The sequence below is a fragment of the Schistocerca serialis genome, chromosome 3 (assembly GCF_023864345.2).
Source record: "Schistocerca serialis cubense isolate TAMUIC-IGC-003099 chromosome 3, iqSchSeri2.2, whole genome shotgun sequence".
In the NCBI taxonomy this organism is placed as follows: Eukaryota; Metazoa; Arthropoda; class Insecta; order Orthoptera; family Acrididae; genus Schistocerca; species Schistocerca serialis.
In genome coordinates this window covers 199,652,910-199,680,600 of record NC_064640.1, presented here as the reverse complement: position 1 = coordinate 199,680,600, position 27,691 = coordinate 199,652,910, and the positions used below count along the sequence as shown (strand labels likewise).

General features: G+C 38.8%; 1 protein-coding gene across 1 annotated transcript in view; it reads left to right on the top strand.

The window, feature by feature from the left end:
- LOC126470744 (mucin-5AC-like) overlaps positions 1-27,691 on the top strand; it is a 293,641-nt gene that overhangs the window by 192,303 nt on the left and 73,647 nt on the right. Inside the window, exon 12 of the mRNA XM_050098750.1 lies at positions 8,257-8,421. Coding sequence (XP_049954707.1) covers positions 8,257-8,421 — 165 coding nt within the window. The remainder of the gene's footprint in view (positions 1-8,256; positions 8,422-27,691) is intronic.

Here is a 27,691-nt window from a genome sequence, read left to right as displayed (position 1 = left end):
ATGCAGACACTTTAAGAAGGCAATTTTAGGTGGCAGGTGTTATGAACTATTGTCGTGTCTGGTATCGGTAGAGTTTGAGCCTAAACTATGTCATTTACTATATTGCCAAGCTGTGCAAGCAACTGTATAGCTGCTGGTCCATCATGGAATTCGATTACGACCCTCACAACACCAGAAGGGATCAGCAATCCCTATGAAAATCCTCCCTGGTGATCATAAGTGTAGTTTGTTTAGGCTTACAACCAACTGCAAGTTCATATTGTCCACATTAAAGCTACTGGAAAACAAAATCTGTCATCATATTTTGACCATGCCGGAAATCTTCCCCTATCATGCAAATACAGTTATTTTTGGTTCTACTTCTGCACTAAGTGCCTTGTCAGTCCTGTCTGAAGCATTGTCAAGTAGGGCTTGGGCAGGTGTGAATGACCATGAAAGGTTGCAATCAATATTCTGCCAAATTCGTAATTATTAAATTGGGCCAGGAAAGAAGTCTAGAAACACCTTAAACTGCTGAAGCACACTTCACCTGTAGGAAAATGCTGCTGATGCTTAACATAAACAATCATTTGTTGCAAGCTTAAATAAACCCGAAAGAACAAAATGAGAGAAGACCAATTGGGGTTGAGGGGGGTGGGGAAACAACTATAGGATGATTTTGCAAAAGCAAACATTCCAGTCAAACAGCTCCTCAGTCACCACATTCTTTTTGAGCTCATTTGCTGCTGTGGATGAGTTAACTCGTAATGCTCTGCCACTCCCCCTGTTCCTGAAGACATGTTTAAGTGAAGGCTGTGAGTTTTCCTCAAGCACTACAGAGATATTTATGCGCCCCGATCCGCCAACCCTCGCACTGCTGTGGACGAGTTAATTCCTTATCTTGCTAATAAAAGTTTAAAGCATTTATCATATAATATACATGTCTCTTTCCATGCTATAATTTGAAAAAAAAACTAATTTCAGTATCTTGAACTGTTTATGAAGTATGACAGTTTTATGACCACAGGATGGACTGGGGCATGCTGCATGTGACCATCCACCAGGTATAAAAACCAATATCTCAAGAACAAAATGAGATACCATTTTTTTCTCAATCTTAAATAAAATTTTGATATATTATATACATTTCATACACAACAATGTGTGAGCTAAAATCAACCATACACAAAATCTGCACATGTGTTTTTACCTCTGCAAACTCTTTAAAATTTCGTAGTGTGCTTGAACTTAGTTTGCTGCAGCACAGTAATTATGACAAACACTGAAAAGAAATCAAGTCCTTTATTGGGCAAAGGTATCAGGCTGTAAGATGAGCAAAAATCAATCTTTTTCACTGACTAGTTTTCTTAAAATCAGACAGTAAGTATTTCATAGTGGCCAGAACACTGTCTCACAGCACAGGTAGCAGCGTTAGGGGAGCTGTACAGAAACAACAAAGCCACACTCAGCACAGAATGCAGAGAACACGTCTGTAGCAGTCAAAGGTGAAATAGGCATTCTGTTAAAACCTGTAGGCCACTTGAGCAGGTTGATTAGGAGACAGGGTTCCTTTGGTGAGTGCTGCTGGGCCTTCTCTAGAGGTATTAGAGTTATTAACACAAACTTTATTACAATAAAACTTTCATTTCTTGGTATTTAAAACACATATTAGTAAAACTTCAGCTCAGTAACATCTTTCATTTAAAGGTGACTCACTGGACCAAACCCCAGTAATATTAACACTAGTGTAAAAGGCAATAAAACAATCAAAGAAAACTATTGTCCTGTGGTGACCTTTTCCTCCTTCCTTAATAGAAAAAGGACAGTTTCATTTTACTTCTTGTACAGCAAACCACATAAGACATTGTAACATTAAACAACTTTCATGGAACCTCTGTCTGTAGTTTGAAGTTACTGCCAGAAATTCAATCCATTGACCCAAAATTTTCATCATCAGAATACATCCCTAGACCATCATTTAAGTAATACTTTACAGTTCACAAAAGACACAAATAGCAATCTAATAATTATATACTGGCATTGATCAAAACTTCTAATCATTGACAAGTAGTTCCAATAACATTAAAGAAATACAAAGAATCCTGGGGGATTTGGGTACTACCATTATAGAAGTGCAACCAGACAATGCACTGTTCCGTCGCGTAGTCAAGACTGGTCAAACGTGCCCCAGGGCACTTGCAATTACAAACAATCTCATGCAAGTATGGGAACCAAACCACAGAGTGTAATCAGGATTCTACAACAAACAGGGAAGTGAAATAACACTTAACTGAAGTGCACTTATGATCGGCTGCAATGTGCCCGATGGACAATAACATAGGGAATTAGAACAATCATATATCCATTTTTACACATTTAGACTTGGTGGCTAAATATGTCCTCACTGCCAAAACAGCTTCTTTCTGAATTTCAAATATTAGCAAAAAAATGTACCCTCAACCACTTCACCAGGCTATAAGGTGAGATTAAAACTGTCAATTAGAACCTTGGAATATCCAGAACACAAAATCAAAAATTCAATGGCTGCAGCAAAGGCACTGTATAATATTTATGAGCCGCAACCCCAGTTCAGTGTTCCACCTCACCATATTAATTGTCATCCAAAGGTGCTACAGAAAGCCCTGTACCTCACAAGGCCATCCGCACACTCCATCTCACAAAAACAAGGCATCTCATCTCGTGCACCTTGCTTGCATAGTGGCTGTAAGTTGTGCTTACTCCGTACCGCCAAAAAGGCATTGCCAGCATCACAGCCTCCCGCACCACCTCACACCTCATTCAGCAACTCTCTCTGTAGCATGCTGCTTAAGAAAACCTCCATCATGTGTCCCCAAGTTACCTACCAACGATGTTGCTGGAGTCGATCGTTGGTCAAGCGGAATTGATTGGCACACATGACAAGTGTTAACATTAGATTTTAACACACAGAAGCTTTGTGTGTGTGTGTGTGTGTGTGTGTGTGTGTGTGTTGGAAAGTGTGAGTAATGATTATTGAAAGGTGTCTCTGTCATACTTCCCTTGGCACGAGTGTGTACATTTTGTTTGCACTGATACTGAATAACTGTCATTCAGCTGTAAACTTAATGAGAGTACATACAGAGATTAATGAATTACGGACTAAGCATAAATTCCTGCACTGCTCTAAACTCTTTTTACAGATAACATATACTCACTCATATATGTATTTGAATCTTCATTTGTGCTCTGAAACCCCTGTGTGACGCGTGGTACAGATTTCATAGTGTAACAATATTATTTCCCTTTTAAGTTCCATGTGTGGAAGTTGAGCGGCAGTGTTGAGTCAGTACAACCATGTATAAGATTGCATTTCTGTCATTTAACACTTTGGTCATTACATAGGATGTATACGGGATTAAATAATATGTTTAGCTCATCAAGGAATGTTCACTCTTACAATTTTAAAGGCAAACATTTTCATAGCAAACCATGTCATCCAAGTAGTGTCTTGTGCTTGTCTTTCTGTGATGTATCTGCTACCAGTTTGCACAGATTTGAAAGACTTGTGACGAATTGCGGAGATCCCCCCCCCCCCTCTCTCTCTCTCTCTCTCTCTCTCTCTCTCTCTCTCTCTCTCTCTCTCTCTGAGTGTGTGTGTGTGTGTGTGTGTGTGTGTGTGTGTGTGTGTGTGTGTGTGTGTGTATTTTCATTGTTTTGGTTCTTGATTAATGTTTGGATCAGGTTTGGGTGCACCAAGTTCCTTCACTCCAAACTCAAGTTCAAAATTTTTACCTAAACGGTTGCACACTGAATTCATGTTATTTTTGGTTTCAGAGTCGCGGTATGCTATAGTTATTTGGAAGAAAATTAAATTCACAAAAACTCGGGCACAAAACACAAAAAGAAATTTGCTAATTACACACTTTATTCTGTAAACAGTCATTGAGCAAGGAAATTCTTAGCAACTAATGGTAATGGGACATGTTTCGCACAAATAACCATGATAATTCATGAAACTCTTGCTAGGTGGTGATGGTTACGTTACAGGTTATTCTACACAGTGTAGTTATTTTACAGGCATTCACCATGGCAGTTTGGTATACATTTTGTAGTATACTCATCATATGTGTATACTGTTGCAAATTAATGTTATTGTTCATGCTTTTTAACCAACATTCAGTGAACAATATATGAGAGGTAGTCATAAAGTATTAGCACCTAAAAGAGTCATGTTATTTATTTGTTGTTTCTTTCTGGCTTTCTGCAGTCAGGGTGCATACTGAAATCACTGCACCACAGTACCGTAGCACTCTGCTAGAGGGGGCAGAGAGAGAGAGAGATTTATGCAACCCATTGATAATGTGGATTATCATGTGTTAATTAGTTTTTGGCAGCAACAGAAATGTTGCAGTTGTTGCCATTAATGAATTACCGCCCTCATGATACTTTGCGTTATCAGTGGACTGCACCATTTTCTTTTGTCATCTCTAACAGTATGTTATGTTACTGTGAAATAGAGATTTCTGCTTATCTTCATCTACATAGATAGTCCACAAGCCACCACCATACAGTGTTCCAGGATTGCAGACGTGCCTACAAACAGAAGATTAATTACGTAATTTTTTATTTTTGAGGTGATAATTAAAATTTTGACTACCTCTTGTAAGTAATGATTTGTTCCATGAACAGTATACTTCGATACAGCTTTCTTTTTAACATAACTGGTGGGAGGGGAGTATAATAGCAGTAGCAGCAAAGTACCTTAAATTTCCCTATCTGTTTGTTCCATTTCCCACAGTGTCCTATAACATTTGCACCCAGTATGTTCCTAATATGAGGGTAATCCCAAAAAGTAATGTCTCCTAGTTTTTTATAAGACCTGTTTATTTCTACAATGGTTTACATCAATTTACAGCTTGAACATTTAGCTATTTTTGGACATAATCGCTATTTCTGTCGATGCATTTTTGTAGATGCTGTGGCAGTTTTTGTATGCCCATATCATACCAGCTCGCCACCATGCTGTTGAGAAAGTTATGAACCTCTTCTTACACCTCATCGTCGGAGCTGAATCGCTGGGACCACAATTAACGCTGACAGGTACTGTGAAACTCTGAAAAAACTCAAACAGGCATTTCAGAACCGGAGAAAAGGAATGTTGAGCAAGGGCATACACATTCTCCATGACAACGCTCGCCCACACATAGCTCGGCAAACAATTGCTCTCCTGCAACAGTTTCAGTGGAACATAATCACCCACCACACCCTATAATCCTGACTTGGCGCCCAGTGACTATCACCTGTTCCCTAAGTTAAAGGAACATTTGGCCGGAAAGTGATTCAGCTCTGACGATGAAGTGAAAGAAGAGGTTCATAACTTTCTGAACAGCATGGCGGCGAGCTAGTATTACATGGGCATACAAAAATTGCCACAGCGTCTACAAAAATGCTTCATCAGAAATGGTGATTATGTTGAAAATAGCTAAATGTTCAAGCTGTAAACTGATGGAAACCATTTTAGAAATAAACAGGTCTATGTACTTATAAAAAAAATAGGAGACCATACTTTTGGGATTACCCTCGTACCATTCATAGCATCAACCGACATTTATCAAGAAAATCTGTGAATTGGTGGAAGTAAGTGAGTAGGTTACCTCCCCCCCCCCCCCCCCCCTCTCTCTCTCTCTCTCTCTCTCTCTCTCTCTCTCTCTCTCTCTCTCTCACACACACACACACACACACACACACACACACACACACACACACACACACACACACAGATATCATGCCCCTAACAGCCTGACTTCTGAGTTGTTAAAGAGGATGTGCGACTATAAGAAATGGTCAACATGCTGCACCCAGTAAAATCAACATAGTGCAATTCTGTGCATCCACAGTTTTGGTATTCCACCTCTGTAATGGGTGGGGTATTGTCCTCAAGCACTAGGCCTGAAGCGTGTGGTATGACATGTTTTAACACAGTATATCTCATGGTTTGATTAAAAAAGAAGTGGCCTCCTTGCCTACATGCTATGTTATCCATACAGCTGCGATTGTGACGTTTTACTTTTTCTTTAGATTTATGTCACATTTCTTAAATGTTGCACTGTCAGTAGGAATACACACATAATGATGATAGTGATAAAAATTATATAAAAACCCAGGACTAAAACAGTAGTAGCAGTAGCAGTAGCAGCAGCAGCAGCAGCAGCAGCAGCGGCGGCGGCAATCCAACAGCTGCAACACTTTTCAGTTTTTTGTATGGATATTTTAAAGGCTATATGAAAGCTGTTGAGAGAGTGTTTTTTTTCCCCTCTTCCTCATTACAATTTCTTTTCTTTGAAATTCATTGCCTACCAGCTTCATTTTGATATAACTATTTACATTTTCCCTGTGGATATTTCTGTCACCATAGTGTAAAGCACTTCTGTATAGAATTTTTGTTGTAACCTTTTTTCTCTTGAGTAAACCTTGAACATTATAGACAGCATGTACTGAGAAGAACTTTATTAAATAATTTTATCTGAGTGCTATTCTGGTACTTGGTGCTGGTTTTCGTGGGCTGTTTTATCATTAACTGACATGTTCAAAGAATGGCACACCAACCACTTGATACCTGCAGTATGCTGTTTGACATTCTTATTTTTTCAAAATCCACAGAAGTTCTTCAGCATAGGCTGCTGTCTTAATCTGGCAGAAAAATTCACTTCAGTGCAGCCTCTACTCTGGAATAAAAGGTTTCTCCATAGAAATAACTGTAGGCCATGGTTACGGCATTTTCCACCACTAAACTTCATGACAGACAGAAACCGTACAGCGTACTGGCACCTAAATTCATAGCTTTGCCTTTCATGAGCAACAAAACTGTCTGGGTTTGTTTCAGTCCTGATTTTGATCTGGTGCACAGTGTTGTTCTATCAAGAAGTTTTATTACAGTATTCGCACCAGTAGTAAGTGAAAGATTCATTCATTCTATTGTATGTCCTATCTCATAGTGATGTTAGTATTGTGAGGTATGTAAGAGAGCCTGCATGGGACCTGTAAAAGTTACATTTTTGAAAAGTTGGCAGGGGAAAGCATTAAAAACCATCATGAAGTATAGAAACTTTACCCTCGAAATATTATTTTGGATTTTGAGTGTCACATTATGTGTTGTATCTATTAGTAGAGTTGTGACCATTTAGGAGGAGTGTGATGTTGCACTGCCTCCTTTTGCCTCTTTTGCAAGGCTGGCTGGCTGTTACAGCCCCCCCCCCCCCCCCCCCTCCATTCATGCAACAATGAGCTGTCATTTGCAACTCATGAGTTGATGGATGGAAGTGTAAAGTAACGTCAAAGTGTGGAATATATACTCTGTAAATTGAGTTTATGGCATGATGATCCACTTATATTTTTGTTGTATGTGACCTGCATGCATGACCAAGCTTCTGTACTTACAAACCTTTAAACCTCCTGTGTTACGAAGAAGAGATATATAGGAAACATGTAATGTAAGATGTGGTGGATGTGAAGAAAGGAAAGTTGCTCCAAACACTGGATCAAGAGGCAGAAAAGGAGGGAAAATTAATTTTTGACACCTCTTGCCCACCAAAGTCACCTATATAGAAGAAAAGTTAAGTTGGAGAACAGAGTGGGAGAGGAATGGGAACAGAGAAGCAAACTCTACAGACATTTGTTGTCAAATAGGATGAAACGTCAGCAGTGGCTTTAGATAACAACAATTACATTTATGTAACTGCAGCCGACTGTAATGTTTTGTAACTTGGAAATATTGGCATTCTAATCATTACACGTGCTTAGTGTCTTCCATGGTAAATGTATGTTTTGGAATTGTTTGAATAAAATACACTGTCAGTGTGTTCACCGTGAATTACACACCCAAGCAGTTTTCAACATGCTTAGCTAAGAAGACTAGAAAGGACAGAGTCACTGATTAATTAAATTATTAGACAGTCCACATTTTATTGACTCACAATGCGTGTCGGCACATGTTCTGCTCAGGTATAAGAAAGTTGTAGTAAAACACTATTCTCAGCTTGGATTGGAATTTCCTTTTGTGCAGCCATTGAGGAAAAACTACCCACTTTAAAGCACCTGAAGGACTTTTCTTTCATTTCAATGCATATATTACGTTTTATTGAGTGCTGTCAAACACAAAGAAAAGAGGGGGAATCAAAACACATTAATTTCAGTTGTGTTAGACAAAACTATTGTCCTGTCTATAAACAAACATGAATTGCTTAGAAATTTAATTATATTAATGAACCATCATTAGTTGTTTTTGTTTTCTTTGTTCAGCATTTGAAAGCAATACAGATGCAGATCCAGTCTTATATAACAAAGAAGACACTTATTCCAAATGACCACGTGTTGCAACAATTATTTGAGGAGCAGCAGAGAATTTTAGCAACTGGGATACTTGTTCCTACTATTCCTGGGCAACATGCACAAGGCTTGCAGTTTGTAAGTAAAGTTGTAATATGTTTAGCTGTAGTGCTCTGCCCCACCACCCCTTGCCCTGCCCTCCACTTCCCCCTGCTGCCCCTCCCCCATCTCTCTCTCTCTCTCTCTCTCTCTCTCTCTCTCTCTCTCTCTCTCTCTCTCTCTCTCTCACACACACACACACACACACACACACACACACACACACACACACACACACACACACACACACAAATAATGAGCAAAGAATAAACATCTTTTATTTCCATCAATGATGAATGATAAAACTTTGGTCCTTAAACTACTACTTTTAGTTTGCACTGCCCATCTTGAGATCTGTTTTATAACATATCGTAATACAGTATGAAAATGCCACTATGACATAATTATATTAGGATTTTTTAGGACATGTTATAAAACAAAGATCATTGACGGAAATAAAATAAATTTATTCTACACTTCCTGGATCACTGGTTTAATCTGCGACTATGTCACAGCGTGTGGTAATCAACGAAGTGGTTATTGCAAGCAATCCTGTAGGTGTAGGTGTACTAACTTCAAATGAAATGACTCCACAGGCAGACAACTAGCTACAAAAAATTTCATTGCATGAAGGTTGGGGTATAATAAAAAGCTATTTCTCAAGATCCTTTTGGTCACTATATGTGGCATCTGTCTGCTTTATACCTTCCCCAGTACCACAGTCACTCATTTCAGGCTAGGTGCTTTCCAAGTAAGCTTTGAAAGTATTTTGAGACAGGTTGAACGTGTATTTAAATCTCTTTTCTCTCATAAAACCCATTTTTACAAAAACCTTAAGACTTTCGTGGCCACTTGTTGACAAACTGCCTATTGGCTTCTGTCTCGGGTTCTTCAGCCAACGTTCATCTAATGATTTTACTAACGTTTCGCCAGCATGAGTGGCTGGCATTGTCAGAGCTTCACCCTCCATTGCTGGTGGTGAACTGGAGCCGAGCTCACAGCCGCAGACTATATGTACCTGGTTCGCCAACGTCCGAGGGCTTCTCCACGATTTCCGGTGCGGTTCTCCTCTTGCTACCTGCGACGGGCATTCGCTGCAGTATGGGAAGCCAGGATCCATTTACCTTAAGACTTTCCTCTTTTTTTTTTTTTTTTTTTGAAACTGTTAGCTTGTTTTTGTATTTCTACAGCCAGAACTTCCGTGTCGGCGATTTTTATTACATGGTCAGTCTCACTCAGTGTGTGCTCTGCCACGGCCAATTTCTCCACCTGTCCCAACGTGCAATATCGCTTATGTTTTTAGATCCCGGTGTTCATTGATCGTCCAGTCATTCCGACATAAACTTTTCTGCATGTGCATGGTATACGGTATATTCTCGACATTGCAAGTGGGTCCCTTTTCTCCTTTGCCAATCTAAGGCACTCTTTGATCTTCCTTGTCGGTTTGAAAATCATCTTTACGCTGTGTTTGCACAATATTCGGCCGATTCTGTCTGTCACTCTGGGAATGTATGGCAGAAAGGCCGTACCCGACATTTCTTTTTCTGATTCCTTACTTTTCCGAGTGTTTGACTCTGTTACACTTCTAATATAACTTGTGGAGTACCTATTGCTCCTCAGAACAACTTTCCAGGTGTTGCATTTCGCATCTGAGGTGCTGTGGCTCACATATTCGTCCTGCTTGCGTTACGAGCGAATTAATCATGCCTCTTTTCTGGCTCGGGTGGTGGTTTGATAGTTTGTGCAGGTATCGGTCCGTGTCGGTTTTCGATACACGCTGTGTCCCAGGTTTTCACCATCCCATGTGACCAGCACACCTGGGACACAGCGTCTTCGAAAACCGACACACACGAACCGGCACAAACTATCAAACCACCACCCAAGCCAGAAAAGAGGCATGATTAATACGCTCGTAATGCGAGCAGGACGAATATGTGAGCCGCAGCAGCTCAGACGCGAAATGCAACATCTGGAAAGTGTTCTGAGGAGCAATGGGTACTCCACAAGTTATATTAGAAGTGTAACAGAGCCAAACACTCGGCGAAGTAAGGAATTGGAAAAAGAAATGTCGGGTATGGCCTTTCTGCCATACATTCCCAGAGTGACGGACAGAATCGGCCGTATATTGCGCAAACACAGCTTAAAGATGATTTTCAAACCGACAAGGAAGATCAAAGAGTGTCTTAGATCGGCAAAGGAGAAAAGGGACCCACTTGCAATGTTGGGAATATACCATATACCATGCACATGCAGAAAAGTTTGTCGGAATAACTGGATGATCGATCAACACCAGGGTCAAAGAACATAAGCGACATTGCAGGTTGGGGCAAGTGGAGAAATCAGCCATGGCAGAGCACGCACTGAGTGAGACTGACCATGTAATAAAATTCGCCAACACGGAAGTTCTGGCTGTAGAGAAGCACCATCACACGCACTTGTTCAGAGAAGCTGTAGAAATACAAAAACACGCGAACAGATCCAAAAAGAAAGCCTTAAGGTAAACGGATCCTGGCTTCCCGTACTGCAGCGAACGACTGTCGCAGGTAGCAAGAGGAGAACCACACCGGAAATGACCGTGGAGAAGCCTTCGGACATTGGTGCGCCAGGTACATATAGTCTGCGACTGCGAGCTCGGCTCCAGTTCACCACCGGCAATGGAGCGTGAAGCTTTGACAATGTCAGCCACTCGTGCTGGCGAAACGTCAGTAAAGCCCACTTTTATTACATGTTGAAACCTTACAAAAATAATTTGAAATTCTCCACTTAAAAGTTAAATTCAGAGCATTCTTACTTAATTTGAAAGTATTCTTACATAATTTCCCTGAATTATAGAATGTAATTTATGCAATGATTTCTTAGCCAGTACTTGGTCAATTTCCTCTCCTACCCTATTGATTAGGGAGGTGCACTGTGCTCCATGTGCAACAGTCTCGTTTTAAATGTGAAAACCAAATGTGAAGAAAACAAAATGAATTTCTGATCATTGTTATTATTAATTTGTGAAATTTATACAGAAATTATTGGCTAGTAGACAGATATTAATTCTTCTTATTACATAGTGAGTGCAATGTAATGGTGCTAATAGTGAGATGCAGGCACATCTTTCATTACTGTGAGAAACCATAACCTGTGAGAATGCTACTTGTGGTGTGGTTGAAGCAGTAACTGCCTAACCAAATGTTGAGTAGACTTCACTGCCAGCTGTTTGTTCTGTGGATATTTGAGTGAAAACTGACAAGTTAAAGATGATGTCCCTACTACTAAGTTCATTTAATTTCATAGATTGGCACAAAAAAAAGACACTGGTGTCACTAATAACTAGTTCACAATAGATCTCTAATGATGATGTAAGTGGATACGGGGTGGGCTATTGATGATGGGAATAATTTGATGCTGTCTCAGTTTGCACTGCTGACAAGTGTTGCATTTGTTTGCACTGTGACATACCTCTCCAAAATTGTGTACCAGTGGCAGTGTTATTTCTTGATGTGGTTATTACGTTGTTCTTTCTCCATTAAAACATTGATTTTATATGTGCAACATTTTTCCTCCAAATTGAAGATAATTTCCAACAGAACCCTCACCAGGCACATGATTGGATACGCAGCTTAGGGATCATTATAATCTATATCTATTTAAGGAGTTTTCAATAAGTAATGCAACACATTTTTCCTCTGAAAGCAGGCTGGTTTTATTCAGTATTCCTTTACACCATGCTGTCCCCTACTCTTTTGCCTACAAAACACCATTTTTCAACACAATCTCTGTTCAGGGCAATGGCCTTACACTACCTTTCTGAGAGGGCCTGTATGCCCTCATTGTACCACTCTACCAGTTGACATCAGAGCTAACATCGTGCTGCACGAATAATGTCCCCATCATACATGTATTGTTTCCTGCAATGTGCATCCTTCGTTGGGTGTAAAAGATGGCAGTCATAAGGTGGCTGTAGAGTGAATGAGGAAGAATAGTCCAGTGAAGTTTTGTGGGCTACTCCTGGGAGCTAAGACTTGTGTGAGGCCTTGCATTGTCATAGTGAAGAAGAAAAATCATTGACATTTTTGTGACTGTGAACACACTGCAGTCATCTCTTGAATTTCTGGAGGGTAGCACAGTACACTGCAGCATTGATTGTTGCACCATGGAGGAGGACAACAAACAGAATAACCCTTCAGAGTCCCAGAAGACCGTCGTCATGACTTCACCAGCTGTGGGTGTGGCTTTCAACTTTTTCTTCGGAGGAGAGGTGGTGTAGTGTCACTCCACGGATTTCCGTTTTGTTTCCAGTTCGTAGTGATGAACCCATGTTTCATCACCTGTGACAATGTTTGAAACAAATCATAATAATCAGACTTGTAACATGCAAGCAATTCCGCACAGATGCTTCTTTGTTGCTTTTTATGGTCTTCAGTTAGGAAGTGAAGAGCCCAGTGGGCACAAAACTTTGAGTAACCCAACTGGTGGATGAGTGTGTCAGCACTATCAACAGAGACATCCAGTTCAGCAATAAGGCATTTAGATGTGATCCATTGATCACCTCGAATGGAGTGTTCGCATATTACAATGTTACAGGAGTCACAGCTGTGTGTGGGTGGGCAGTACATGAGAGATCGGTAGATCTGCTCAACCTTGTTTTGATGATGACAGGCACCTCACCCAACGATTCACCATGCTTTTGTTCTCTCCTAGGTCTCCGTAGACATTCTGCAAACACTAGTGAATATCTGTGATGCTCTGGTTTTCCACCAAAACAAACTCGGTGACAGCTGTTTGCTTGGAATGCAGCTCCATTATACCGTAGATGCCATTTTGAAGGCTCCATGTAGCGCTGCCACGTGTGGGAACTTTCATGATACTATAGGGGCTGAAGCAGGAATATTACTCAATGTCCCACAACGAAGTCCAAGTTTTCAACCAAAATTGGCTAGAAAAAAAAAAAAAAAAAAAAAAAAAAAAAAAAAAGTATTGTATACTACTATATAAATAAAAGTTGTTGTTACCTTTTTTACCAAAATTCATGAAAAGTTCTAGTCCTATTTACTTCTAATTTTTACACGATAGTCTAATAAATATTTGGATACTAGGCTACATATTTAATATACAGCCTGATTCAGTTGCCCCAACAAATGTCATTTTATGCAGCCACAATGTTATGTCTGGCCTTCGAAAACCACATGCAAAATTTTCATATTTTCTCACTTTCTATGCACAAACTATGAGTTCTGCAGAAGAAATGAACACGATCTTTTTGTAGGAAATTTAATGTGGTTGAATGTTGTTGTGGGATACGTTTTCTCTGGAGGCCACAGTTTTAGAGTTACTAAAGAAAAATGCATAAAAGTGACCTTCAAATGCACCTCCAACCCCACACTCATCCCTCATCAATCATGATTTCTAGTATGTTGTTCGTGGCACTCCTTCCTACCAGTGCCCAAGAATTTCTGAACTGCGCAAACCATTCCCGTATTCAACCTTTTTTTTTGGTCGCTATTGATTGGGTTCTTACACCACAAGCATAGTCGACTATTTCATTAACATTATTAATTTAACTATGCCCGTGACAGTAATGAAAGAAATATGACTTTTGTGAACGTTGCACTGAAACTAATTATGTTGACTGTTTGATCTAAACTCAAACCGTACAAGCACAGCAGTTTCATGGTCAGAAGGCCTGATGAGTACAATGTTGTAATTGTTTATTTTATGCTGTTAAAATTTACAAAATTGTTAGGTAAAAATTATGCAAACATTAATTTTACAGTTTGTCAGTGCTCAACTTTTGCGAAAACTATGGTGTCTAGCAAAAATGTATCCCAGTATAGTTACATGTAAATGCGTATACAACAATAATACTACAGTATAAAAACAAGTCATTGTTACTAAAAATCTTGAAAAGTTCTTGTGCATTGTTTTAATCCTGCAAATGGGTAGCATTAAAACCTTTTCAGACGATTCAGATTTTGTAGTAGTATTCTAATCATAAGCTATAAAAACTACTTTGCTATTTTCTGTTAAAACCAACTGCAAGGAAGAAAACTAAACAGCACATTGTTGTATATACAATTTTGTTTAAAATTGTATATAAAGAGGAATAATATATTTGGAAGAAACCATTTGTCTAATGGCTTAAATGCCCTGATATTATAGTTAAAACTTACTGTGAAAAACTTAAAGAAACAGCACATTTTCACAGCACAGCATTTTCTTTCTTGCACTCAGTATTAATGGAGTACCTGCAAATTGTTGTTTAAAAAAATGTGTTGCCTATGTCAGTTTAAATTTTTATTAGAGCACGTATGCAGTATTTTTAGCAAAAATCTAAAGTTCTTGACCAACTTAATTCAAATTTCACTCACTTCACTAATAAACATTTGTACAGATATAGAGCAAATATTTTCTCTCTCTCTCTCTCTCTCTCTCTCTCTCTCTCTCTCTCTCTCTCTCTCACACACACACACACACACACACACACACACACACACACACACACACACACACACACACCTACCTACCTACCTATATAAATACAAGACATTGTTACCAAAAATCTCGAAAAATTATTGGGCAGTGAACTTCAAATTTTTATGCATTACTCCAATAAACATTTGGATGGACATAGGATGTACACTACATGGTCAAAAGTATCCAGACACTCCCAAAAACATAAGTTTTTCATATTAGTTGCAGTGTGCTGCCAGCTACTGCATATCAGCTACCTCAGTAGTCATTAGACATAGTGAGAGAGCAGAATGGGGTGCTCCATAGAACTCATGGACTTCGAATGTGGTCAGGTGATTGGGTGTCACTTGTCATATGTCTGTACGTGAGATCTGCACACTCCAAACACCCCTAGGTCCACTGTTTCCGACGTGGTAGTGAAGTGGAAACGTGAAGGGACACGTACAGCTCAAAAGTGTACAGGCCAACTTTGTCTGTTGACTGACAGAGACCGCCAATAGTTGAAAAGGGTCATGATGTGTAATAGCACACATCTATCCAGACCATCAAACAGGAATTCCAAACTGCATCAGGATCCACTGCAAGTACTATGACAGTCAAGTGGGATGTGAGAGAACTTGGCTTCCATGGTTGAGCGGCTGCTCATAATCCACACATCACGCCGGAAAATGCCAAACGACACCTCGCTTGGTGCAAGGAGCATAAAAATTGGATGATTGAACAGTGGGAAATTTGGTGTGACGAATCACGGTACACAGTGTGGTGATCAAATGGCAGGGTGTAGATATGGTGAAGGCCCGGTGAACGTCATCTGCCAGTTTGTTTAGTGCCAACAGTAAAATTTGGGCATGGTGATGTTATAGTGTGGTCGTGTTTTTCATGGAGAGTGCTTGCACCCCTTGTTTTTTTTGCATGGCACTATCACAGCACTGACCTACATAGATGTTTTAAGCACCTTCTTGCTTCCCACTGTTGAAGAGCAATTCGGGGATGGCAATTTAATCTTTCAACACGGTCGAACACCTGTTCATAATGCACGGCCTGTGGTGAAGTTGTTACACGACAATAACATGCCTGTAATGGACCTGGCTGCTCAAAGTCCTGACCTGAATCCTATAGAAACATTTGGGATGTTTTGGAATGCCGACTTGGTGCCTGGCCTCACCTACTGACATCGATACCTCTCCTCAGTGCAGCACTCCATGAAGAATGGGCTGCCATTCCCCAAGAAACCTTCCAGCACCTGATTGAACGTATGTGTGCAAGAGTGAAAGCTGTCATCAAGGCTAAGGGTGGGCCAACACTGTATTGAATTCCAGCATTACCAATGGATGGCACCACGAAATTGTGAGTCGTTTTCAGCCACATGTCCAAATACTTTTGATCACATAGTGTATATAGAGATAAGGGTTAATGTTGTTACCAAAGAGCTTGAGAACTTCTTGACTGATTAATTCAGATTTTTCACGATACTCTTGTGAATGTTTAAGATGGGTATATGCTGCCTATTTTTTAATATAAATGTAATATGTAAAGGAGAAATGGTTTTAGCAAAAATCTTGCCATTCTTGACCAAGTTACTTCGAATTTTTACGTGATGCTCTAACAAGAATTTATACTGACATAGGCTATATATATTTTTTTCTGCATCTACCTGGCTACTCTGCAAACAACAGTTAAGTGCCCAGCAGAGGGTTCATCGAACCACCTTCACTCTAATTCTCTATTATTACATCCTCAAACAGTGTGCGGAAAAAAAAAAATCTATACTTTTTTTTTTTTGTACCAGCTCAGAGTTCCCTCGTTTCGTTACGGTGATCTTTTTTCTGTATGTAGGTCAGCATAAACAAAATATTTTCACAATCAGAGGAGAAAGGTGGTGATCAAAATTTCATGAGAAGATCCCACCGCAACAAGAAATGCCTTTCTTTTAATGGTGGCCACCCCATATCTTATATCGTGTCTGTGATGCTCTCTCTCCCCTATTTCTCGATAATACAAAATGTGCTGCCCGTCTTTGAACTTTCTCAATGTACACCGTTAATCTCATCTGGTGAGGTTGCCGTACAGCGCAGCAGTATTCCAAAAGAGGAAGCACAGGCTTAGTGTGGACACTCTCTTTAGTAGATATGTAGAATCCTTCTAAGTGTTCTGCCAGTAAAGCAGTCTTCAGTTAACCTTCCCCACAACATTTTCTACATTTTCTTTCCAATTTAAGTTGTTCGTAATTGTAATTCCTGGGTATTTAGTAAAATTTACAGCTTATAGATTTGACTGATTTATCATGTAACAGAAGTTTAACAGATATTTCTTTTAGCAGTCATGTGGATGACCCCATACTTTTCATTATTTAGGGTCAATTGCCAATTTTCTCTTCATAGAGATATCTTATCTAAATCATTTTGCAATTGATTTCGATCTTCTGACGACTTTACTAGACGATAAATGACAGCATTGTCTGCAAATGACGTAAAATGGCTGCACAGATTGTCTCCTAAATCATTTATATAGATAAGGAACAGGAGAGGGCATATAACACTGCTTCAGGGAATGCCGGAAGTCACTTCCGTTTTACTCAACGTTAGTTACTACAAACTGTGACCTCTCCAAGAGAAAATGACAGTTTGCAGGTTTTCTTTTAATGCCAGCTGCAAGAAGGAAAATGCTGTCCTGTGAAAATGTGGTTTCGTTAACTTTTTAACAGTCTGTTTTAACTGCGATAGCCGGGCCTTTAACCATTAGACAAATGGTTTCTCACAGATATACTCTTCCTCTTTGTATACAATTTGAAACAAAATTGTACTGCTTTGTTTTCTTCCCCTCAGTTGGTTTTAACAGAGAATAGGAAAGTAGTTTTTATGGGCTCAGTTATGAAGTCTGAATCATCTGAAATGTTTTAATACTATACATTCGCAGACTAAAACTGTGAAAAATCCTGTCATTGAAGCAGATCCAGCAGCTGCAGAGGTCTCTCTTGTATCCCGTACATCAGCAATACCAACAATTTTCTCATTCATTTTAACCCTTGAGCAGGTGACCTTGTGTATAAAGTGGGCCAACTACACACTGTTGTTTTGCACTTTTCCACTGTCATTTCACAATTGTGAGCCCACACCTATTCCTTAATTATTGCTTCGGCTAACACAGTGATAAATTCTGTCATCGTACGCCCGAGTGAGCAGTGGTAATGTAAAATAAACAGCGAACTATGTGAGAAAAGATTTACGATCTGTGCGAGAAAATGACCGACAGCCCAATTCCACAACGAGATAATTAGTAAGTGATCGAGTAGTTTTTTTGTGACCTGATACAACTGCGCCATTTAGTGCTTTGAGTGGGTCATTACTAGGCAGTAACACGTGTCCGTGGCAACAGAGTGATATAGTGGAAATTTATTTCATTATTTTTTAATTAAACAGTGCTTTAGTTCACATTATGTAAGTTTATTTTACCACTGTTCAACTAAAGTAAGATTAAACTGTAATTTTGCTCCTATATATTTATCTCGGTAATATAAAGACGGCCATTCTTTATACACGCACACCGTGTGCCACGTGCACACTCATGTCGTGAAAAATGAGGTGCCCACTCGAGGGTTAAGAGATTTTTAACTCCTGATTAAGGTTTCATTTTCGATAACAGTAAATGGGGCACGAGTTCGGAGATAGTGTGGAAGAGGAGATGGACAGAGGGGCAGGGAAGGAGGAAATGATCATAGATGTGGGAGGGGGGAGGAAATGGACAGAAAGGAATGGGAGGACATGGACTGAAACGAACGGAGGAGGAAATTGACAGAGATAAGGAGGAGGAGGTTACAAACAGAGAGAGAAGGGGGAGGATTCCCATACTTATTTAGCAATTGTGAAGTGTTGCCGGGTTTGCTAGTTACTGTAATATTTACTTCAGATTTTAACATAATAATAAATGTCTGGATGGGCCTAACATATATACATTTGTTGAAACAACATTGTACAGGTTTTCTGTTAAAAATGACTGCAAGAAAGAAAATCCTCTGTTATGTTGTGTGTAAAAATGTGTGGCTTTGGTTTCTTTCTCAAAGACAGTTTTAGATTTGATAGCAGGATATTTAAATCATTAGTGAAATTGTTTCTCCCATATATGTTCCTTCTCCATATGTATTATTTTAAACAAATATTGGGTATACAACTGTGTGCTGTTACGTTTTCTTCCTTGCAGTCGGTTTTAATAGAAAACAGGGACGTTGCATTTGTAGCTTGTCAGCTTATTATTAGAATACTACTGCAGAATGTGAATTGTCCAAAATTTTGTTACCCTACCCACTTGCTGATTAAAAATATGCAAAATACCATCATTGAAACTACTACCCTTACAGACCCAGTAGCAGGAGATCTGTCTCATACCCTGTATACCAATGATCCTAATGGATTTACCCACGCATTTTAAGCGACATAAATTCCCAGTCGAGGTTTCGCTCACAGTAACAATAAACGAGACTCGAGGTCAGAAGGAGGGGGAAGAGAAGATGGACGGAGAAAGGGGGGGGGGGGGTGACCATAGGGAAGGGGGAGGAGGAGAACCTGAACCAACAGTACACAAATAGCTAATGTATTTAACAACCATTTCTTTAAGTGTAGATGAAAATAATTGGTGAGAATAGTTCAAAAGAAAAAGCCAAGCAGTACATGGAAGAGTCAATTTTGAGAAATCTTAAATTAATTTTCACCTGGCAACCTCTTGTGGAATAAGGAAAATCATTAAATCAGTAAAAAATATATGGTCTGTTGGAGTAGATGACATCTCTAACAGGATATTAAAACAATGTGGAGCAGTTGCAGGTTGTGAGTCACATACGCAATGCATCAGTAACTCAATGCGTTTTCCAAACACATTAAAATATGCCATTTTTGAGCCTCTTTACAAAAAAGGGGACACCACAGATGTCAATAATTACCGTATCTTTGCTTACAGCATCTGTATCCTCGCTTATGACATTTTCAGAAACCGTCGAGAAAGTAACGTTCTCGAGAGTGGTTAGCCGTCTCGACAGTAGTGTGATACTTAGTAAATAGCAATTCGAATTTCAAAACTGCTGTTCCTCTGAGACAGGAATATACAGTTTTACTGTCCACGTAATAGTCTTTAAATACTAAAATGTCACTGATAGGAATTTTCTGTGACTTATCCAAAGCATTTGACCGTGTGAACCGTGACATTATGTTACAGAAATTGCAATTCTGTGGTATAAATGGACCAGCATATGAATGGTTTAAGTCATATCTACAGAACAGGAAGCAAAAAGTTTCTTCATAAGGTTTAAGCGATTTAAGGAAGTTTGCCACTTCATTGCCAAATTTAAAGGGACGCAAAATCTCCGAGATTGGCCATCTTGTACAGGAGCTCGAAATTTAGCGCAGACTTCAGTGCGACATGCTTATAATAGTTTTCGCCACAAAACTTTGTATCGAAACCTGGCAGAAAATCCGAAGAGATTCTGATCGTATGTGAAATATGCTAGCAGTGAGACACGATTGGTGCCTTATCTGCATGGCAGCAGTGGAAGTACTATTGATGACAGTACTGCCATAGTAAAGTTACTAAATGCAGCCTTCCAAAATTCCTTCACAGAAGGAGATGAAGTAAGTATGCCAGAATTCGAATCGAGACCAGCTGCCGACGTGAGTTACGTAGAAGTAGATATCCTCAGAGTTGTGAAGCAGCTTAAGTCACTTAACAAAAGAAAGTCTTTTGGTCCAGACTGTATACCGGTTAGGTTACTTTTACAGTATGCCGATACTATAGCTCCATACTTGACAATCACGTACGACTGTCTGCTCAATGAAAGACTGGAAAGTTGTGCAGTTCGCACCGATATTCGAGAAAGGTAGTGGGAGTAATCCACTAAATTATAGGCCCGTATCATTAATGTTGATATGTGGCAGGATTTTGGAACATATATGTTGCGTTCGAACATTAAGAATTACCTCAAAGATATTGGTTAATTGATACACAGTCAACATGAATCTAGAAAACATCATTCTTGTCAAACGCAACTAGCTCTTTACTCACATTAAGTGTTGTGTGCTACTGATGAGGGATTTTAAATTGGTTCCATATTTCTAGGTTTGTTGAAGGCTTGTACCGCACAAGCAGCTTGTAGTGAAATTGCATACTTATGGAATATTGTCTCAGTTATGTGACTGGATTTTTTATTTTCTGTCAGGGAGGTCACGGTTCGTAATAACTGACGGAAAGTCAATGAGTAAAACAGAAATGATTTCTGCCATTCCCCCAAGGTAATGTTATAGGCCCTCTGATGTTTCCCATCTATATAAATTATTTAAAAGGCAATCTGCGCAGCTGTCTTAGGTTGTTTGCAGATGATGCTGTCATTTATTGACTAGTAAAGTCTTCAGAAGATCATAACAAATGGCGAAATGATTTAGGAAAGATATGTGTATGGTGCAAAAATTGGCAGTTGACCCTAAATAACGAAAAATGTGAGGTCATCCACATGAGAGGTAAAAGGAATCCATTAGCTTTGGTTACATGATAAAACAGTCAAATCTAAAGGCCATAAATTCAACTAAATACCTAGGAATTACAATTACAAACAACTTAAATTGAAAGGAACACACAGAAAATGTTGTGGGGAAGGCTAACCAATGACTGCATTTTATTGGCAGGACGCTTAGAAAATGTAATAGATCTACTAAAGGGACTGCCTACACTATGCTTGTCCATCCTACTATAGAATACTGATGTGCGATGTGGGATCCTTACCAAATAGAATTGACAGAGTACATTGAGAAAGTTCAAAGAAGGGCAGCATGTTTTGTATTATCACGAAACAGAGGGGAGAGTGTCACTGAAATGATAAAGGATTTGGGGTGGACATCATTAAAGTAAGGCATTTTTCACTGTGGTGGAATCTTCTCATGAAACTTCAATAACCAACTTTCTCCACCGCATGCGAAAATATTTTGTTGATGCCAAATCGCACTAATAAAATAAGGGAAATCAGAGCTCACACCAAAAGATATAGGTGTTCGTTTTTTCTACACTCTGTACAAGATTGGAATAATTAGAGAATTATTGTGATGGTGGTTCAATGAAGCTTCTGCCAGGCAGTTAAATGTGATTTGCAGAGTATCCATGTAGATGTAGAGGTTTACATTGGGTGTTCCACAGGGTTCAATCATGGGTCCCCTTCTGTACTTGATATACGTGAATGACTGACCTCCCTTCTTATCTGAAACAAGAAGCTAAATTGACACTGTTTGCTGATGATACAAGCACCATTATTAACCCAGTAAAACAAGCTCCAATTGAAAATGATGCAAAAATGTCTTTCAAAAAGTTATTAATTGGTTTTATGTGAATGGGCTTGCTCTGAACTTTGAAAAAACACAGTACATCCCATTTTCTGTTGCAAGGAGTACAGTTCCTTCAATAAATATAACACATCATCAGAAGTCAGTAGCCGCCGGTGTAGAGCATATTAAATTTTTGGGTACGCATATAGATGAGAATCTTAATTAGAAAATTAATATTTTGTACCTCCTGAAGTGTCTAGGTTCAGCAACTTTTGCAATCAGAATAATTGTGAATTTTGAGGATATAGAAATTAGTAAGCCAACATACTTGCATACCCTCGTTGTATGATGTCATACGGAATAATATTTCAGGGCAACTCAACAAATAGGCAAAAAGTATTCACTGTTCAAAAGAAAGTGGTTAGAATTATTTGTGGGGCTCATAGTTGCACATCGTGTAGGCATCTGTTTAAAAGGTTAGGAATTCTTAGAACAGCCTCACAGGAAATTTTTTCAGTAATGAAATTAGTTCTCAACAACATGGACCAGTTTAAAAACAACTGTGATATTAATGATTATAATACCATAAGAAAGAAAACTTACACTATCCTCTTCTTAACCTATTTTTGCCACAAAAAAGGAGTAATATATGCTGCTGTAAAACTTTTCGATAAATTACCATATGAAATAAAATGTCAGACAGCAGTAATAGTTTAAAAAACAAATTGAAATCAGATCTCCTTGACAACTCCTTCTATACCACAAATGAATTCTTGAATAGGACTAAATAAATCTATAGATATAATATATGCATTTTGTGCTATTTAAGGGACTGGAGTAGGTAATAAAAAATTTTTAAGTTTTTGGTGAATTGTGAATTTCTGTCTCCAGTAAAATTGTTTTATTCATCTCTGTAAATTGTCCTCACACTCAGGTTTAGTTGTGGGAATAATTTCCAAGGGGAAAAAGCTACATTTGCAAAAAAAAGTTTGTGTAGTTGTCTTCCTTAATTTTCATATATTTTTAAAAAAATGGGAACCTGTATTTTACAATAATAATAATCTTTTGTTTGGCTTAAGGGCCTGATGTAAGTCTTTCACTTGTACGCCACTCAGGCGAATTGCAAGTTTCTAACATGCCCTGGTAATCCTACCTGCCTATAGTTCAACGTAGAATTTGAACCCCATCTCATTCCTAGTGAATCTTCACATAGTTTAGAGGAGAAGATATACTGAGAAAAATCTATTGTCTGATTAGGATTGCATCCCTTGACCTTTTGATTTCCTGACAATCGTTTCATCACAGTAACATCAGGCCTGACTGTATTTTCTAATAAGACAGTGTAGTGTTGAACACTGTTGATATATCAAATCAGGGCTGTTATGTATTTAAAGAAATGGCATGACGTGGGGTTTCAATAATTTTCTGGTTGTAATCACAAGGGTAAAGCTATCTGTTCTCATGTAGGGTTTATTGGTTTTGTGAATGACTGATGCAAGTGGTAGGTTTCTAATTTAGCAAAAGCCTGATTAATGGTGTGTGAGATTTGTGCCAAATATTAGTAGATGTATAAAATTCGTCAGTCGGTTGGTAGCCTTTTGATATTGAACTTTTATATCAGTAAAAAAAGAGATTTGGTTTATAAAACAGCAATGCCTTGCATGCTTACATGCTTAGAACCAATCCAAAGATTTGAATTATTGCAAGATACTTTGTGTAAGATGAAGATGAGAATAAATGTCATGCTCAAGATGTGTTTCACAAATTGTAAGTGCAAACTGCATCACCAGCTGAATCAACAGCTTTTTACTTTCTGCAACTATGAAATTATTTTTAAAATAAACCTCTTACTAGCACAAGAACTCACGTTTTGTTAGATGTGGGAGGCATGTGATAATATCATTTTTCCAGTACTGCATGAGGGCTATCTTCACACAGCATACTCTTCAGGCCAAGGAGAAAGGGTAGTTAGCCACTTGCCAAAATGAGAGATTTTCGTGTGTCGAAAAGTCGGTCTCCCAAAGGTTCTTGTCATTCTAGTGTACTACTTGAACAGTGTATCTCCGTGGAAAACGTTAGAAAATCGCTTTCTCAAGCAGCAGTGCTAGCAGTCCAGTCCATTACAGAAGAATATTCTGTAGTCACTGAGTTTTCTCACAATTTAGGGACAAGTGAAGTAAAAGTCTTGATTGTCATCCAGCTATACAACTTTTGTTCAGTCATTGTGAATCAGCCAAGTTTAAATAAGAGCGAGAGTTTGACATGTCTTTAGTTGCAGATATTTTCAAATTTACAACTCTTAGAACCACCATTGCCCTTGCTACATATATACAGTTTTTTGTCGAGGTACTGTAGATTGATGCTGTAGGCAGCTAGACTTTATCTGTTACGAGTGAATGTATTTTATGAGGACTGGGGCTAATATCAGATTGCTATCTTAGTTGCCAAAGAGTTTTAATGCTTCGTATTGTATGCCAATCACCCCACCTAGTTGTGTTGTGTTGTGTTATGGCAGGGCATGGGAGTAAACTTACATATTGGAGGAGGGCATTTCAAGTCCCGATCTGGACATCCAGGTTTAGGCTTTCCACACTTTCACTAAATCTTGTGAGGGACTACCAGGATGGTTCCTTTGAAAGGGCAAGGACAAAGCCGATTTCTCTGTCCTATCCATACCAAATCCGGGCATGTGCCTTGCTACTAATTACCTCGACATCAGTGGGACGTTAAACTGCAATCTTCGTACCTTTTCAGTCACCGATGCTTGCAGTTTCATTCTTAATAACATTTATTGTACATTAGTTTTTGTTGTAGCTGTTGAAACACACACATTATTCTGTATTAAATGTAAAAGAGGAATTGTCAGATAGGAACAATTCAAATTAATGGCTTGCAAACTTGTAATTGTTGTTTTATGGCTGTAACATTCATTCGTTGTCAGTTTTCAACAGTGTGCTCCATTGATAATTCTGTGTGTTCTTAATTTTTTCCCTAGGCATCTCTTCTTCAAAAAGCCATACACAAAAAGCAATGTTGAAACTAATGCTGACAAGCCATTGATATGTGTATGTGATGCTAACTAACTTGGTGACAACATGTGCAGTTCTCGTCATATAGCTTTTTATCTCTATTTTCTGAAAGACAAAGTGAGAAATGAAAAGTGGATGATGTATTCTGAGAGACAGATCACATTAATTTATCAGATATACTTCAACAGATGGATTGACATTGTCATCGGAGTACAGCAGTTAACTATATACATCTTATGAAGGGTTCCTTCTTTGGGAACTAAAAGATGAAAGCGGAAAAAAATGTGTGGGGATGGCCCAGTTAGATGTGTTGGGAATACTTGTAGAATGAGGGGAATGGTAACTGGATGGAAAATTAGAGTAAAATCCTGTGAACTATATCTGTCACATTCTTCAATTTCTCTTTTAGTTCCTAACGAAGAAGCTTGTGGCTCCAAAATTCACTGATTATTTGATTCGTGTAACTTGTTCAGTTGCTACAGTTTGTCCACAGTAACTGGAACTGTATTGGTGTTTCATGCTCTGAATTACTATAAGCTGCTGCTAAATTTCTTTTAGTGTCTACAATTTGACCAATGGATGACATCCTGGAAATTTTTGGTATTTAAGATGTTAAATATGTATGTATGGGCTATTCATGTGTGCTACAAATTAACACAACGATATACCTAAAAGAGTTTATTGACGAACAGTCTTCGATCTTTGATTGTTGTGCTAGAAAGTTGGCTTCTGCTACTGTTATGCAACATTGTTTAGTATAACCTTGACAAGCAGTGCTGACGTCAGTTTGAAACATTAAATTACTACTTTAAATAAAGGAAGAGTGAAAACGATTTAGGATACCATAATTTATTTCACTGTCTTCATCATAGCAACTCTTTATGGTTTCTTGGAAAATATGGTGTGTATGTAAATGAAACCACAAGCGAGACACATATGTAGCCTATTCATAGAGTAGTGACAGGTGAGGTGGTGCAATGGTTAGCACACTTGACTCACACTGGAGAGACCAGTGGTTTAAATCTCCTTCCTTCCATTCAGATTTAGGTTTCCCTACTTTTTCTAAATCACTTATGACAAATAGGGCTCCTTTAAAAATTACCCAGCCAGTTTCCTTCTACATCCTTTACCCAATCTAAACTTGTTTCCATCTGAAATGAACTTGTAAATGACTGGTTGTTACACTTTAATTTTCCTTCCTTCCGTCCTTCCTTCTTTGTTTCCTTTTGCTACTCTGCTGCTCTTGTGTTTATAATCCTTATCAAGCACTCATAACTGGACAAACTCAGGCAAAGCTGTTAGGACTCTGACGGGTCAGTATAGCTCATCTGACAGAGTGACTGAGGTGCTCAGGAAACTAATATAAAAACATCTCGAAGAAAGGAGACATCATTGGGGTAAATTTAAATAATTGATATTGGAGTAGGACTGTGCTACAGTTGTGTTGTTTACATAGCATTACTTGTGTTAGAATTGTGAGAATAAAATTAGTGATTAGGATATGTACTGAGACTATTGACAATCATTTTCCCATTGCTCTATGTGCAAATGGAATAGGATAGAAAGTTTATAATGTTTGTATGAGGTAACCTCTGTGATGCACTATATAGTGACTTGCGGAATACACGTGTAAAGGAAGATATAAATATATAAATTCACATGCTGGCTTTCCTGTCAGTGTGCATGCATGGCGCGCGCCCACACACACACACACACACACACACACACACACACACACAGAGAGAGAGAGAGAGAGAGAGAGAGAGAGAGAGGGGGGGGGGGGGGGGGGGAGGGAGGGGTTGATCACACATAAAAATTTTTTTATAGGGAAGAATGTTAGAAAAGTGACATACTGTGGTAATGACTGCAAAATTCACATTGTGGTTATGCCAGACCATAAGCAGTGTTAAGTTTGCATGGGTATTATTTACTTATTTATTTTCATTTCCTTTTATTCAGCTCTCTACCCTATCCCTTCTCTGCAAAAGAATGATGATTTTGAACAAAGATGTAATAGTTACAGACAGCTAAAACAGCTGTGGAGCAATTTATCAGTCTTTATTCTGCAAGCAAGTAGTGTAGCAAGAATGAAATTGTTTAGCAATTAAATACATTGCAGTTTGAATAGGATACAGTTGTCTACATCAACATCTACATCAGTACTTCACAAGCCATGGCACAGTGCGTGATGGAGGGTACCCTGTATCACTACTAGTCATTTCCTTTCCTGTTCCACTCACAGATAGTGTGTGGGGGGAAAAACAAGTGTCTATAAGTCTTCATATGACTCCTAATTTCTCGTATCTTATTTTCACGGTCCTTATGTGCAATGTATGTTGGCAGCAGTTGAATCGTTCAGCATTCAGCTTCAAATCCCAGGTCTCTAAATTTTCTCAACAGTGTTTCTTGAAAGGAACGTCGCCTTCCCTCCAGGGATTCACATTTGAGTTGCCGAAGGATCTCCGTAACACTTACGTGTTGTTCAAACGTACCAGTAACAAATCTAGCAGCCACCTCTGAATTGCT